General features: G+C 46.5%; 1 protein-coding gene across 7 annotated transcripts in view; it reads left to right on the plus strand.

Annotated features, from left to right (window-relative positions):
* LOC142568035 (glutaminyl-peptide cyclotransferase-like) overlaps positions 1-15,762 on the plus strand; it is a 124,377-nt gene that overhangs the window by 32,057 nt on the left and 76,558 nt on the right. For all 7 annotated transcript variants that reach the window (XM_075678116.1, XM_075678112.1, XM_075678113.1 and 4 more), the window contains 2 exons: positions 4,761-4,910; positions 13,732-13,890. In XM_075678116.1, coding sequence (XP_075534231.1) covers positions 4,761-4,910; positions 13,732-13,890 — 309 coding nt within the window. The remainder of the gene's footprint in view (positions 1-4,760; positions 4,911-13,731; positions 13,891-15,762) is intronic.

Genomic DNA, 15,762 nt, shown 5'->3' on the forward strand with positions numbered 1-15,762 from the left:
TCTAAACTTTCCAGCCTCAGAAAATACCTCGCATTATATTCAGGTTTGTGATATGTGTAATACACCTTTTTTCTTTGTGAGAGAGACTGAAAGTCCCCACACTTGTTATATTCATGGTCTCATTATTTTCGTACAAATGCGGCATTTTCAGTGCCAGTCTGTGCAATTATTTCCACTTTATATTCATTTTTTAGATATTAGTACCATGCGCTTCTGAAATAAAATCAGTTGATAGTAGTTAGCACATGTTCTGTCGTCTTTCTTGTCTGTGTAAATTCAGTGCTATGACCTCAGTTACTGACTGAGATATAGCTTGAACTAAAAGTGGCCACTGTCTGTTCTCAAGAGCCCATGCGCTATACTGGGGAAGAGGGCAGAAGCAGACATGAAGGGACAATGTTCGAAGCAAGAAGCATGAAGAAGTAACACCTTAGAAAATTTTTTATCAGAATTTTTCTACCTGCAATGGAGATGTAGCCGTTCACTGGAAGCATGCTGAAAACCGTTATAGGTGAGCGCAGTATAGCAGTTACACACCAGCATTGGTGGGAGGCAGACAACAAGTGCGGCCATAGCTGTAAGAAATTGTTATTTTGTTTATCAAGCCGATGTTCCTGCGATTAATGTTCTTTTGAAGTCAAATTATTTCTGTGATAACAGCTACATGTTCTTATCCTGTCCAACCGCTTTGGTATTTAACAAGTCAAGAATGTTTTTAGTCGAATTGAGTTTTTGAAAGCGAGACCACGCCTTTCACACACGATACGCAGATCAGAGTGTTGCCATAGCCATGCATGTGCTAATATTGTAGTGCTGTCACCCATTTATGGCACAACTAGTTGATGGCGTTTTGTTTATCGAAGGGAGATTACACAACTCTGTGGATTTACTTGCAAACTCACGTGTATACAACAGCATGTGTGCCACCATGAATTGTGGGACGCATGTGCTGTTTGTTAGCATGAACTTTCTTTGTAATATGTATAGAATAAAGTGCAAGTGTCTAATAATATATGAACTGCAATTTTAAGCATTAAGAATGCTGTACTTAATAACAGCTGACTTATGTACAGTAATGTCATATAAAGTCGAATCTCGTTAATTCTAACATGCTTAATTCGAACTTCCAGTTTCAGCTGATGCTGTGGTCCCGTCAGAGTTATGTGTATTCCAAAACACCCCCATGGTGAAAATTTTACCCTCTCTCAAAGGGCAAGCTCGCCGTTTCTGTGTCGCGCCATAATGCTCCAGCCACACTAGTGGCAAAATGCAAGCCACAGGAAGGATCGATCCTGAGCTGATTTCTCGCGACTCACCACGGCGGCAAGTGAACCATGAGTGGAGACCAATGAGAGCGGCCCCTACAATGACGTCCACGCAGGAAACTGGTATCATGCAGACCCAGTCGACCGCTCTATTCGTACTAGCGTCTGGTTCAGGCAGGCCGCTAGTACGTCTGCTCGCATCAGCTCTCCCCCACACTTGTTTTGGTTGGCTTGGTTTGGTCTTGTGCTTGCTTCAGAAAGGAGCACACCAACATGATTATGATCAGTGGCGATGACTTCGTCATCTTGATAAGACATGACTCGCATTAAGAATGCGGAATGAAGAATGTAAACACAGCACCAATTTGTCAGCAGACGAAGGAAACAGCATGCAAGCATGCTGAGGCAAACAGCGGCAGAAGCACAGTCCGGCCTCAGCAACTCCACTGCTTCGGTGGCAGTCTTAGGTGGCAGAGGTAATTAGCGCCATCCATCAAGCTGGTGGGAAAGAAAATCAGCTTCCCTCCCACCCTTCCTCGCAACTATGCTCCTTCTCATCACCTCCTCGTAGCTCCCTCACCTTCGACGGTGTCCGTGCTGTTATGATCGGCCTGCAGGGGTACTGCTCTGCAAACCTATTTCAGCCCACTGCTGTTGTTTCGATCGGCCCGTGGAGGTAGCGTCCTTCAGAGAACCGACAACGACGACAGCGCTAACTGACCATGCACTTCCTTCGGAGAACTGGAGACCACAGCAGCGTTAATTCACCATGCGCCTCCTTCGGAGAGTTGGCGACGGCAGCAGGGCTGGCCACGTTTGGTGGACCGTGTATTGTTGGTTAATTTGCCATGGCCTTCATGGTCTATTTGCAGCAAGAGAGCTTCTCTAACAAAGGATGTTTTGCGGTGCATTTCCTCGGGCCCCAGGATTCATCACAGTCTGCTGACACTCGTGGCAGCTACCGGAGAAGTCAGCTCTGGAATTAAGAGGTGCCGGCTGGGGTCAAGCGTGACAACCTGGCTACGAGGACTCGCTCAACTCGGTGGGTTCTGGGAATCCAAAGTGCGTATGTGAGTGTGTGAGCTCTCCCCCTCAAAGGCAGGTCAACTATGCCCCAACGACTGTGGGTGGTCCAATTGGATGAAGGTTGGACAGCAGTTTTCCCTCCCATAGGGATCTAGGGAGGACAGAGGCTTTTTAAACAGATGTGTGCTTGACAAGCAGTGTTCTTGGTGCCTTGAGCGTTGTGCTCGTGTACTGTGTGCTGTGTGCTTCGTGGTGGGAGCTTCGTGCTCCTTTTTGCAGTCATGCTAGGCTGTTGAAATGTATGTCCTGTTTTAATGTAAATATTGTAATTAAATCCTGTACGCCTAGTTCGGGACGAAGAGCCAAGTCCCTCCCTTCAACGACCTCCAAATCCAACAGTGCGCATCTTCCTCCGCGCCAACTTAGTCCACTCCCTGAGGTTTCATTTACTGTGGTTATAGGGAAGCGAGCGTTAGCCGGCATGGGTAGTTACATGGTCCTCGCTCGCTGTGTGCTTGTGCGTCATGATGTTTCATAACCTGCACCATTCGTGCATCATGCTATGGTGCATGAATGCTTCAAGAACAAGTCCTTCTTTTAATTTGAACAAATTTTCCGGCCCCTTTGAGTTCGAATTATTGAGATTTAACGGTACTACATCTAGAGTACCAAGGTTTCACCGTGAAGCCATGGCATTTACTGGTTTTTGAGACTTTTTTTGCTGGATTCTATCATTATAAATCATGGTCATTTTATTTCTGTCGACATCTCACAAATTCTGGCCAGTCCCTTTAAGGTTGGTAGCATGGGGCCGATTGGCGCCATTATGCAACCTGTGAGAGCGATAATACCTCCAAGCTATAAACATCCATTTATAACAAAATACTGATCAAAATTAAGATAGTGATGTGTGCTTATGCGCTTGTTTTCTTTTTCTGTGTCAAGTAGTTTAAGCAGTAAAATTAGTCAGGCTAGGCTGTCCATTGCTTTTTGAAAACATTAGGTAAAATAACTGGGCAAAGTAACAACAGATATACATGAGGTATGCACCTAATGAAACCATATATAAATGTAATGTTGAATGATGCTTGGGTTAACACCGTTAATGAAATCAGGAACACTATGCCAAGATTTGAAGCCAGTTCCATAGTTGCTGGCCTGCATGACCATCTTTGTGCAATTCAATGAGGGTAGCCACATGGCCTTGTTGGTGTGGCATCTTCTCCTTTCTTGTAGTTCACGCAGAACAAGAGGGACACAGAAAGGCACATTAGACAAACACACAGCACTAACTTTCAACAACAGGTTTATTTCCAGTTTTTGCAGCTGCACTTATACCCCTCAAAACGTCATAGGACATGTGTACATTGCGTGGTAAACATAAACAAAACTGGGGAACCACACACAGATACTTTTGTAGCCACATTGATTGTTAGGAGGGCATCTGTTTAATGCAAACAAAGGTAAGCAAGCTGTTTTATTGATAATGAAATCAATGGCTTACTGATGCATGCATCACCAAATGTTGCTATTTTGCTAGCTTGCTAATCAAATGCACCTTTGCACTTGCTTCTACTTATAATAACAGTCTCTTCTAATCTATATGTGCAAGGCATACGAGTCATCTGGTCAGATGCAAAACGCTCCCATGATGTAGAACTAGCACAGTTTCGAACAGAAAGTCACTGCACTCACAGGCAGTATCTCTTGTGTTCGCTAGTTGACAGGGTTGACTGCTCATTGTCCTTCCAGCACTACACAGTGACACCTCCTGACCTTAGCTTGCCCTCTTAGGTGTTGTAAAATTTTGTCATATTTGCATACTGCAGCTCTCTTGCAGGGCTATTGGAATACTGGGTACATAGTACAAAGAAACAGTTTCATAGCAAATAAACATGTAAGAATACAGTGAAGTTCAAGGTGCAAGTAAAGAAGAACACTCGAAGTACATTAAAAAATTCTTGCACCACTAATGACTGGATGTTGCCAGGTATCAGATTACAAAGTTTGTGTCTGCTTATGTTGGATGACAATTTATCATGTGTCAAGTATTTGTTTGGGAAAGCATATCAGAACGAGTTGAAAAGAGAGTGCAGATGTTTCAGAGATTCAGTGTCACATCATTTATAAGGCGCAGTGAGACGAAGTGTGTTCGATGTAAAGATGGTGACAAGTCCTTATCATAATGTCAGTCGACTGACCAATAGGCTTTTTTCTGGATTGATTCTATTCTATGTTGGTATGTCTTGCTTCTCAGTACATGGTCATAGGTTTAAATTCTGGCTGTAGAGGCCGTATTCTGATGGGAGTGGGGTGCAAAATGCATGCGTGCTGAACTTTGGGTGGTAATGAAAAAAACCCCAGGTGAGTGAAATTAACCTGGAGCCCTCCACTTTGGCAACTCTCTAGTCACTGCATTACTCTATTTGCTCTAAAATCAAATCACCTAGTCAACCTATCATGTTGCAGTGGGTGCGTGACCTGCGGCCCTTGGTTCAAGATCAGCTGCTGTACGCGGGTGAGCTCTCCTTGGGGGAGAAGGAGACCTTCCATGATGTGCTGCACAACATTCTTGTGCCCCGCACTGTTGGCAGCCAAGGACACCGCAAAGTGCGACAGGTATGTACGCAAGACCAGGTCACTGTGTTGGCTGCGTTTGATTACTTTGGTTAAACGGCATCTGTCTAGTGTTGAATGGCAGTGTTCAACAGGAGTTGCTTGCTTGGGACAATTTTAGCAATTTCAATGAGAACGACAGGGCACACGTATTGCTGGATTCATGATCAGCCCATTTCACGACCTGCAGGACATTGAAAACATGCTGTAATTTCGCACCGCCAGGGAATTTGAATCGCCACGTGTTTTAAATCTAACTGCTCAAATAAAATAACCAGGATGATCTTGTGCAGACATTCTTTTCATCATGGGAGTGGTTTCTTCCTTATAACTGGCATCTTGTTACTGCTGAGTGCCCTTCTGAAATTTGTGAGAGTGGATGGCAACTTTGGACACCTTGAGGGAAGTGGCTCAAATTTGATGCCATTTGTGCCATCACTGTTTGACACTGTTGTAGATGGGCCAGACTGCTGTCTCATCAGGCACAATAAGCGGAATACTCATTGTATTTGTTCTGTCTTGGAGAGTCTTCATTAGTGTTGCATTCTTAGTCATTATTAGCATTTATGGACTAATGAAATTTACTAAGACAAATGCCACACTGTTTGCAGATATCCTAGCCTCACTCATAGTAAGATCAGGTTCTTCCTCCCTCTTGAGGGTATGGGTTCCCCACGATCTGAGACGCACCACCAGAGACAGTCTACGCAGCTGAAAAAGACAGTTGCTAAGGGCAGCGGCAATAAGTTTACTGAAGGCTTCGGATGGATGGGAGCAGACACAGATGAAACTTCAAGACAAATTGTAAGGACTCTTCACAAGAAATTACACACAGAGAGATGCAAGGTGGAACTGGAACACCTATAGAGCAACCCTATATCGGCAGAGCCGACACCTCAAGTTTAGTCCAGACCATTTGGTCGGGGGCCACGTTTTGTATCCCTCGGTGCCCCACCCCAGGCATTTAAAGTCAAATCACCACTGAGTGGTTTTGAGGATGGACCATTGGCACACCAATCGCTAAACTTGTGGGAGGATCGTTGTGTGAGTGGTCCACAGGCTATTCAGGCATTGAGCCTCGTCTACAGCCACTTTCCTTCACCACACTTCAAGGTGTTTGCTCCTCGCCCTAAATACAGCATATAAAAAACGCAACAGTGGAGAAAGCCACAAACTCATAGCAGTCTTACGTTCTATGAAAAGGGCATGCAAACACAGCATAAAGCAACAGAGCCCAACACAGCATGCACCATAAGATACTATGAAGCAGGAAGCACCTGCAAATTAATACGGCAAGATGAGAGGTATGCTGTGTCGCCATGCCCCAAGCTCATACATGCGCACCTCGGGCTCGCATACCGATCGCCCTCTGAATGACGAGTAAATACTCCCTAGAGATCCACATCTGCTTGGCACTGAGCACGACAGCTCTCCTTAGTCTCAAAAGACGGTCAAAGCAGCCACGGTGCATGCAGTAAACAATGGCTACAGCGTACAAGAATTCTGTGCCAATGAGACGCCTTGCCTGTATGCATCTGGAGCCAGCAATAGACCCAAACCTCTTAGCTTTCGCAGTCAAAACCACCACACAATAGATGCACGTGGTGCAGCACCGATTGTCACCATTCTTGAGGAGAGCTTCGTTAACTATTGAGTGCAGCCCCACATCTTGGGCCTTTTCATGCCACCACATGCTACCCACACACAGACGAAGCAAGCCATTCCATAGGTATGTCTGGTTACTGTGTCTTATCAGTTCAACGAGCACAAGCTATCTTGGCACACTGGAACGACACGTGCCTTTCCTTGCCCTCTATTTCCACTACCCCTTTCCCTCGCTGTGGTATAAAATGCCCAGCGTAATAAACATAAGGGTTCACTGTTGTCTTGACACGCCTGCTGTTGGTTTCTTCGACCGGGACCCGGTCGATACATGGTGTCAGAAGTGGGATGCTGAAGCCCTGTATGCCTGCAACAGAACACCAAGGACATGGAGTACGTAAAGCCACCGGAACCTCTGGGCCTGGCGATCAACGGAGGACGGACATGGAAGCTGTTCAGGCAAAAGTTTGATTTCTTTCTGGCAGCCACGGAATGCTCTGAAAAACCGAGGTCAGAGGCAGCGAAGACAGCACTTTTCTTCAGCGTGGCTTGTTAGGAGGCCCTCGAAGTTTACAATAACTTCACGTTCAGCGAAGGCGAAGGCAAGCAAGACTATGCGACTGTCATAGGTAAACTTGAGGAATACTACGTCGAGCAACAAAACATAATTCACGAGTGTTACGTTTTCCGCTCTTGACTCCAAAACGAAGCTGAACTTTTTGAACAGTTCCTTCGCGCGCTGAAGAGACAAGCACAGTTCTGCAACTTCGGAACGATGATGGACGAGATGGTGCAGGACCAAATTGTATTTGGTACTAACTCCCAGAAGCTTCGAGAGAAGATGCTAATGGACAAGCTGCTTACCTTGGATAAAGCTGTTGCTCTATGCAAGGCGGCGGAAACGTCAGCACGCGAGAACGCGCTGTGGAAGAAGACAGACGGGGAACTTCACGTGCTTGCAGCATCGTCGAGCCGAAGCGATGCGCAAGGACCACGGCAAGTCTTTAAATGTTTCCGCTGCAGCCGAACACATGCAGCATGACGCTGTCCAGCCTACGGGAAAACATGCTACTTGTGCAAGGGGCGTAACGATTTCGCATCATGCTGTGAAACAAGAGACACCGTCTGTGAGGTACAGCACGATTTTAAGACTCGGGAACAAAACGACGATTTCAATGTGTTGGACGTCGCCATCGGCAATATTATCAGTGACCGGGACTGGATCATGACGGCAAATATTGAAGGCAAGGAAACCAACTTCAAGATCGACACAGGGTCTCAAGCAAACCTTATACCACTGTCACTTTTTCCAAAATTGAAAGCCAATTCGCTGAAGACAAGTCACGCAGTTCTACGGTCGTATAGCGGCAGCGTCATCAAACAGCTCGGCAAATTTTCGACGCACGTTACCATTGGTGACCGTAAGATATACACTGACTTTTTCGTTGTTAAGAAAGACCACAGCGCCCTCCTTGGTCTAAAAGCCTCAGAGGACTTGGGGCTTATCAAGCGCAATGTTGATGCTGTAACAACGAGCAGCAGCTCAGCGGTCGTCAAGGGATTTCCGCAGCTCTTTAAGGGAACAGGCCGTGTACAGCGCGAGTACAGGATCACCCTTCGCGAGGATGCTGTGCCTGTCATCCAGCCAGCCAGACGAGTGCCTTTGGCGCTCCGAGAACCTCTCCGTGCAGAACTACAGCGAATGGAAGCGGAGGGCATCATTCAAAAAGTCAGCAGTCGGACAGATTGGGTAAGCCCACTGGTCATCGTGCTTAAAAAAGACAACAAGTTGCGGGTATGCATGGACCCAAGAAAAATTAATGAATCCCTTAAGAGGGAGCATTATCAGATGCCCCGCCGAGAAGACATAGAAGCGGAGCTTGCAGGCGCGAAGATGTTTTCTCGCCTTGACGCTAACGCTGGGTTTCATCAGATCCCTCTGGATAAGCAGTCTTCCAACATATGCACGTTTGCAACTCCATTTGGCCGTTACTGGTTTCTTCGACTGCCTTTCGGCATTTCATCGGCAAGCGAAGTGTTTCAGAAGGCGCTCAATGAGATATTTGATGGCCTGCCAGGTGTGCATGTATATGTGGATGATGTGCTCATTTGGGGTGCTACCAGAGAAGAACACGATGACAGGCTGAGAAACGCGTTACGAGCAGCAGCAAAAGCGGGGCTGACATTTAATGCGTCAAAATGCCTGTTCGGCGTTCTTATTTCTTGGTGACATTATCAGCAACAGGGGCATACGTCCTGGCCCTGCTTTGGTCGAAGCTCTGCTGAAGATGCCGGCACCACAGCACTAGCTAGCGATACAAAGGCTCTTGGGCGTTGTCAACTACTTTGGCAAATACGTGCCGTCGCTCTCTCAGCGCACTTCCATTTTGCGTTCGTTGCTAAAAAACGATGTTGTGTTTGACTGGACGCCTAATCATCAGAGCGAGTGGGAGGCTATATGCAAAGAGCTCAGTAAATCGCCACTTCTAGCAATTTTCGAGCCCGGCAGAGAAACAAAGATAACATCAGACGCTTCTCAGTACGGTGTCGGTTCGTCACTGATGCAACGTCACGGAAGTAGCTGGAGGCCTGTGGCTTGCGCTTCAAGAGCTCTGAGCGAATCGGAGCAACGCTATTCGCAAATCGAAAAGGAATCTCTGGCACTGGTTTTCGGATGTGAAAAGTTTTATAACTTTGTATACAGTCACCCGTTCATCCTTGAGAGCGGCCATCGCCCATTAATTGACATAACAAAAAAAAGCCATTGCTGATATGCCGCCAAGAGTACAACGTTTCTTTCTGCGGTTGTTGAAATATAATTGCACCTTATCTTTTGTTCCTGGAAAGCAGATGGGGGTGGCAGACATGCTTTCCCGGGCACCTGCTCCTCAAGATGACACAGCCTCGCCCACAAGTGACGTCGAAGTTCACAGAGTCACCGTAGTATCGGCACTCGTGTAAGTGAAAGAACCGCTTCAAGGCTTGCAAATGAGACCGAGCGTGATATATATCTCAACCAGGTACTACAAAAGCTTGGGCAGGGGTGTGCTGTGGAAGGTCCGCTAAAGCCTGTTGCTTCTGAGCTCTCTGTAGTAAAAGGAATCCTTTTGAAAGGAACGAAGGCGGTAGTGCCAAGTAGCATGCGCTTGGAAATATTAAAGCGCATTCATGCAGGGCATCTCGGCATTGGAAAATGCAAAGCCCTAGCAAGACAGTTAGTATACTGGCCAAATCTGAATGCTGACATTGAAAGGCTGATCCACAAATGTCCAGTGTGTCAGACTTATGCGTATAAGCAGCACTCAGAACCACTCATCTTGCGCCCAACACCCACACAAGCCTGGTACCATGTTGGTGTTGATTTGTTTCAGTACGGCGGCCAAAATTACCTGTGCGCATATGACTCAATGTCCAACTTCCCTGACGTGGAACTATTGCCTAATACCACAGCCAGTTCTGTGATACAAAAGTTGGGGGCCATATTTTCTCGTTATGGTATACCGACCGAAGTTTGCGCAGATAATTGCCCACAGTTTGCCAGCCATGAATTTGCGCTATTTGCTCAGCAGTACGACTTCAAACATGTCACATCCAGCTCAGAGTACCCTCAGTCAAACGGTCTTGCCGAGAAAGGTGTACAGATAATAAAGCGCATTCTAAAAAAGACAAAGGATGCGAATGAAAACTTTTGGCTTGGCGTCCTGAATTACAGAGCAAGTCCACTGGAGGATGGCCGCTCACCTGGGGAGCTGCTGCAAGGAAGACGTCTGCGCACGCCCATACCGGACTTCGGACCCCTTGCAGCCACGCGAGTCAGAAAGCACAAGCAGGGCAAGCACAACAGGCGCGTACTTCCTGGCCTCAAGAGCAACGACGTCGTTCGCATAAAGGGGACGGCATGGGCACGAAAAGCCAAAGTGCTTGGATCAGTCGGACCACGTTCCTTCTGTGTGGAAACGCAGGACCGTAACACCTTGCGCCGTAATCGGCAGCACCTCTTGGCAACGAGCGAACCTTTTGAGGACACTACAGACGAAGAGTATTGCCATGAAGGCCATGTTCCGGCCTCTCTAGAATCTCACACATCCGACTCAAGTGCGCCAGTGGCAAGTTGTACGCAGCCACCTTCGCAACAAGTTAGTTGTACGCAGCCACCTTCGCAACAAGTTAGTTGTACGCAGCTACCTTCGCAACAAGTTAGTTGTACGCAGCCACCTTCGCAACAAGTTCTGCCACAACGAAGGTCGCTGCGTCACACCCATCCTCCTGAACGTCTGGGATACGATCAAAACTTCCAGCAGACAAACCAACGGCGTTGAAGGGGAAGATGTATCGTATCAGTTCAACGAGCACAAGCTATCTTGGCACGCTGGAACGACATGTGCCTTTCCTTGCCCTCTATTTCCACTACTCCCTTTCCCTCGCTCTGGTATAAAATGCCCAGCGCAATAAACATAAGGGTTCACTGTTGTCTTGACACGCCTGCTGTTGGTTTCTTCGACCGGGACCCGGACGATACAGTTACCAGCAACCGCATTCTCCCTGCTTGACCCTTCATGAAAGTGTGCCGCCAAAAGAGCTTATGAACAGTGCGTTGCGGATGACTAAGGTCGTAAATGCAGTACATGTTGGTGGCTCTGATTGCCGCTTCTCATGGTGGGTAGAATTGCCAACTGTCGTGCGCTGGGCACCTGTCTCATCTCGGTGCTGCACACAGCAGTAGGCACACACCGCTGAAAACCCATTATCCAAATGTGTTTAATAACACAAAACACAGATCTCAAGCTTCTCAAGCTAAAATTAAGAAAAATAATCGTGCCTTACTAGCAGCATGCTTACACTCATCTTTTCATCTTATTTTCCTGATGGCTATTATAAAATGTTGTATTCATATAGGAGGTTGTGGCCAAGTACTGCAGCAGGGTGGCCAATCCTGCTCTGATGAAGGAGTGCGTTGCCGGTTCTGGTCACTGGGATCAGGCCGCACTCCAGGCCTGTTTATGTAGTTTTATCTGCCTGCAGATTTTTTTTTTAATTCGGTGGAAAATTGCGCAGCACCGGAATTCGAACCACGTTCCTCTTGCACGTAAGGCGCATACTCTACCTCTACGCCACCACTGCACCTAACGCTAACACTAACATAATCCTAATACATAAGAAAGGGGTCGCCAAAGACTTAAAAAATTATAGACTGATGAGGTCTATAATTTCCGTTGCCTACAAATTTCTGTTGCTTAAGGTCCGTTGCCTACAAAGTATTTACTAAGGTAATTGCAAATAGAATCAGGAACACCTTAGACTTCTGTCAACCAAAGGACCAGGCAGGATTCCCTAAAAGCTACTCAACAATAGACCATATTTACACTATCAGTCAGGTGATAGAAAAATGTGTGGAATATAACCAACCCTTATATATAGCTTTCATTGATTACGAGAAAGCATTTGATTCAGTTGAAAACTCAGCAGTCTGCAGAGTTAATTATACTGCAGAAAACTAAAGTAATGTTTAACAGTCTCGGATGAGAACAGCAGCTTATGATAGGTAGCGAGGCACTGGAAGTGGTAAGAGAATACATCTACTTAGGGCAGGTAGTGACCGTGGCTCCGGATCATGAGACTGAAATAATCAGAAGAATAAGAATGGGTTGGGGTGCGTCATCGGGTGCAGAAAAGAACCCACTTTTCTGCACCCGATGTTCAGTGTCAGTATTAATAATGTATGATGAGTATTTACTAAGGTAATCGCAAATAGAATCAGGAACACCTTAGACTCCTGTCAACCAAAGGGCCAGGCAGGATTTCGTAAAGGCTGCTCAACAATAGACCATATTCACACTATCAATCAGGTGACAGAGACATGGGCAGAATATAACCAACCCTTATTTATAGCTTTCATTGATTACGAGGAAGTGTTTGATTCGGTCGAAACCTCAGCAGTCATGGAGGCATTACGGAATCGGTGTAGACGAGCCGTATGTAAAAATACAGAAAGATATCTATAGCGGCTGCACAGCCACTGTAGTCCTCCATGAAGAAAGCAACAAAATCCCAATAAAGAAAGGCGTCAGGCAGGGAGATACGATCTCTCCAATGCTATTCACAGCGTGTTTACAGGAGGTAGTTAGAGACCTGGAGTGGGAAGAATTGGGGATAAAAGTTGATGGAGAATACCTTAGCAACTTGCGATTCGCTCATGATATTGCCTTGCTTAGTAACTCAGGAGACCAATTGCAATGCATGCTCACTGACCTGGAGAGGCAAAGCCGAAGACTGGGTCTAAAAATTAATCTGCAGAAAACTAAAGTAATGTTTAACAGTCTCGGAAGGAAACAGCAGTTTACGATAGGTAGCGAGGCACTGGAAGTGGTAAGGGAATACATCTACTTAGGGCAGGTAGTGACCACGGATCCGGATCATGAGACTGAAATGATCAGAAGAATAAAAATGGGCTGGGGTGCGTTTGGCAGGCATTCTCAGATCATGAACAGCAGGTTGCCACTATCCCTCAGGAGGGAAGTGTATAACAGCTGTGTGTTACCAGTACTCACGTACGGGGCAGAAACCTGGAGGCTTACGAAAAGGGTTCTACTTAAATTGAGGATGACGCAACAGGCTATGGAAAGAAGAATGATGGGTGTAACGTTAAGGGATAAGGTGAGAGCAGATTGGGTGAAGGAACAAATGCGAGGTAATGACATCTTAGTTGAAATCAAGAAAAAAAAAATGGGCATGGGCAGGACATGTAATGAGGAGGGAAGATAACCGATGGTCATTCAGGGTTACGAACTGGATTCCAAGGGAAGGGAAGCATAGCAGGGGGCGGCAGCAAGTTAGGTGGGCGGTTGAGATTAAGTTTTCAGGGACAACATGGCCACAATTAGTACATGACCGGGGTAGTTGAAGTATAGGAGAGGCCTTTCGCCTGCAGTGGGTGTAATCAGGCTGCTGCTGCTGATGATGATGATCATAAAATGTAATTGTTTATGTGTGGTGTATCCTTTTGAAACCCAAGAAAAGCTCTCGTTTCCCATTGATCCTGTGGTAGTCTTGGTGATCGAGTTCTGTAGCATAATACTAGGTCAGGTGATTGTCGCATTCATAATCTAAACAATGCAAAAATGTGCAGATGCAGACGCTGAGAGGGCAGTGCTCATGCCATGCTTTTCTTCTTACTTGTTTGAGTTGAAAGTCTTTCCTGATTGTTTCCTTCTTGTCTGCACAGTTCCTCGGTGAGTCAATGGAGCAACTTGACTGGCATGTGGAGGAGGACAAGTTTGAGGCCCCAACACCACATGGCAACAAGGTGTTCAGCAACATTGTTGCCACCTTGGACCCCTCGGCCTGCCACCGGCTGGTGTTGGCCTGCCACTACGACTCCATGGTGGGGCACTTGACTTTTTTCTGTGCCAGCTATAGATGAGCCACGTAGTCGCAGAAACGTTTTCCTCCACTCATTCGATAGTAAATAGGTTCAGGTCTGTTGACTATGTCATAATGACATTATATGTTTTTCAACATACGAGGGTGGTCCGTAAAATAAAGTTCCCAGGGAGCTGCAGTCGCAAGGAACGCTGCTACGTGGGATTTTTATTTATTTTATTTATATTTATTTATACATACTGTGATCTTATACAAGATCTTAGTAGCGTGATACACAAATAAGTACAGAATAAATACAAAACAATGGGGAAATGCACTTAAGTTTCTTCACACAAGCACTAAAAAAAATGATCAACAAGAAACAAAACAAAAAGTCTAGCATTGTAGTTCAGCAATTTTAAAATCATACAGTCAAACAGTGACATCAAAACACTCGGCAAGTGCAGAATACTTTTCATAAAAGATATGTCTTGAAAAGTGATAATGAGTCCTGTGTTACAGTTTTATCAGCCAGCTTATTCCAATCTGCCATGGTGCTAGGAAAAAATTAATACTTGACACGTGTAGTAAATGGAGTTACAGCTAGCGAGTGTCTGTCTGGTAGCGTAACCTGTCGTATAGATGAGAAGGTGAGACGTGTCGATGTTGTACTCGCCATTTATTAGCTGGAAAAAGAATTACGACATACACAATTTCTATCAGTTATAGAAGGCAAGTGACTCGGAAATAAGAGGTCAGTAATCGAAGTACAGTTGAAACCGACTGTATCGAACCCGTTTACATCGAATTATTCTATATATCGAACAATTTCTGGACACGGTATAGTTACAATGAGTATATATAGCAAAAATTACGCTTACATCGAACAAAAAAAGCAGCGACTCCCGATATATTGAACGTCAAGCGGCAGAAAGTGCCTCCGGAAGTTGGCTTTCCCTCACGGTGGCGGGAAAACCCAACGGCGCGGCTCCACCCAACCGCTCTCCCTACTGTGACCGCCGTGCCTCGGACGAGCCGTCGACACCGCCCCTGCAAAAAATGATCCTGGCCCGCCCACAGCGCTTGCTCATAGAGCCAGTCAGAGGCTCTTGTGCACTCGTCGCGCAAGATGGTGAAAGTGCGAGTTGTCTTGCTGCTTTTCTGGTTCATTGTGTGTGCCTCTTGTGGTTCTTCTCCCGCAGTGTTGCCGTGATGAAGCGGCAGAATTCGCCTTTCGTCGTGAAGCTCGAACTCATAAATAGGATCGAACGCGATGAGAAGTCGGATGTCCCCGCAGTGTACAAGGTCCCGAGGAGCACTCTCAGCACGATCTTGAAGGGGGAGATTACGGCTAAAGTGGCCCAACTTGCGACCCGGTGCCCGTGGCGCCCGACACGTACGCACAGCCGTGTGTGAGTGGTTCATCCGAAATTGATTCACCCGTGCCGACTTTCGCGTGCTCGGTTATGACTAAATTCTGATGAATGCGACGAAGCCGTTGCCGATGTTGGCGAAGTTCGGAGCGAGCTGTCAGAATTTCCGGAAGCGGTTGACGAATGAACGGTGGACGAGTTTGTAAGCGCAAATGATGGTGTCGCAACCACAGGAGAGCCCAAAAACGAAGACTACATCGCCGACATCGTACCGAGCACAAGTAAAGTGGGCACAATGAGGAAAGCAACGACGGTCCATGGCCCACGTCCTCCAAAGTGATTGGTGCGCTCGCACCAATCGGTGCTTCTGCTTGAATGCGGAAGGTTGCGGCCTCAGCTGCTCTGACGCTTTAGACAATGTGGAAAAGTGCATGCGTCGCAGGCAGCGAAATTGCCCAAGCAGAAGAAAATGCAGGACTACTTCGTGCGAAACTCAGCTAGTTTCACCAATAAAGTGATTT

The sequence above is a fragment of the Dermacentor variabilis genome, unplaced genomic scaffold, assembly GCF_050947875.1.
Source record: "Dermacentor variabilis isolate Ectoservices unplaced genomic scaffold, ASM5094787v1 scaffold_16, whole genome shotgun sequence".
Classification (NCBI taxonomy): domain Eukaryota; kingdom Metazoa; phylum Arthropoda; class Arachnida; order Ixodida; family Ixodidae; genus Dermacentor; species Dermacentor variabilis.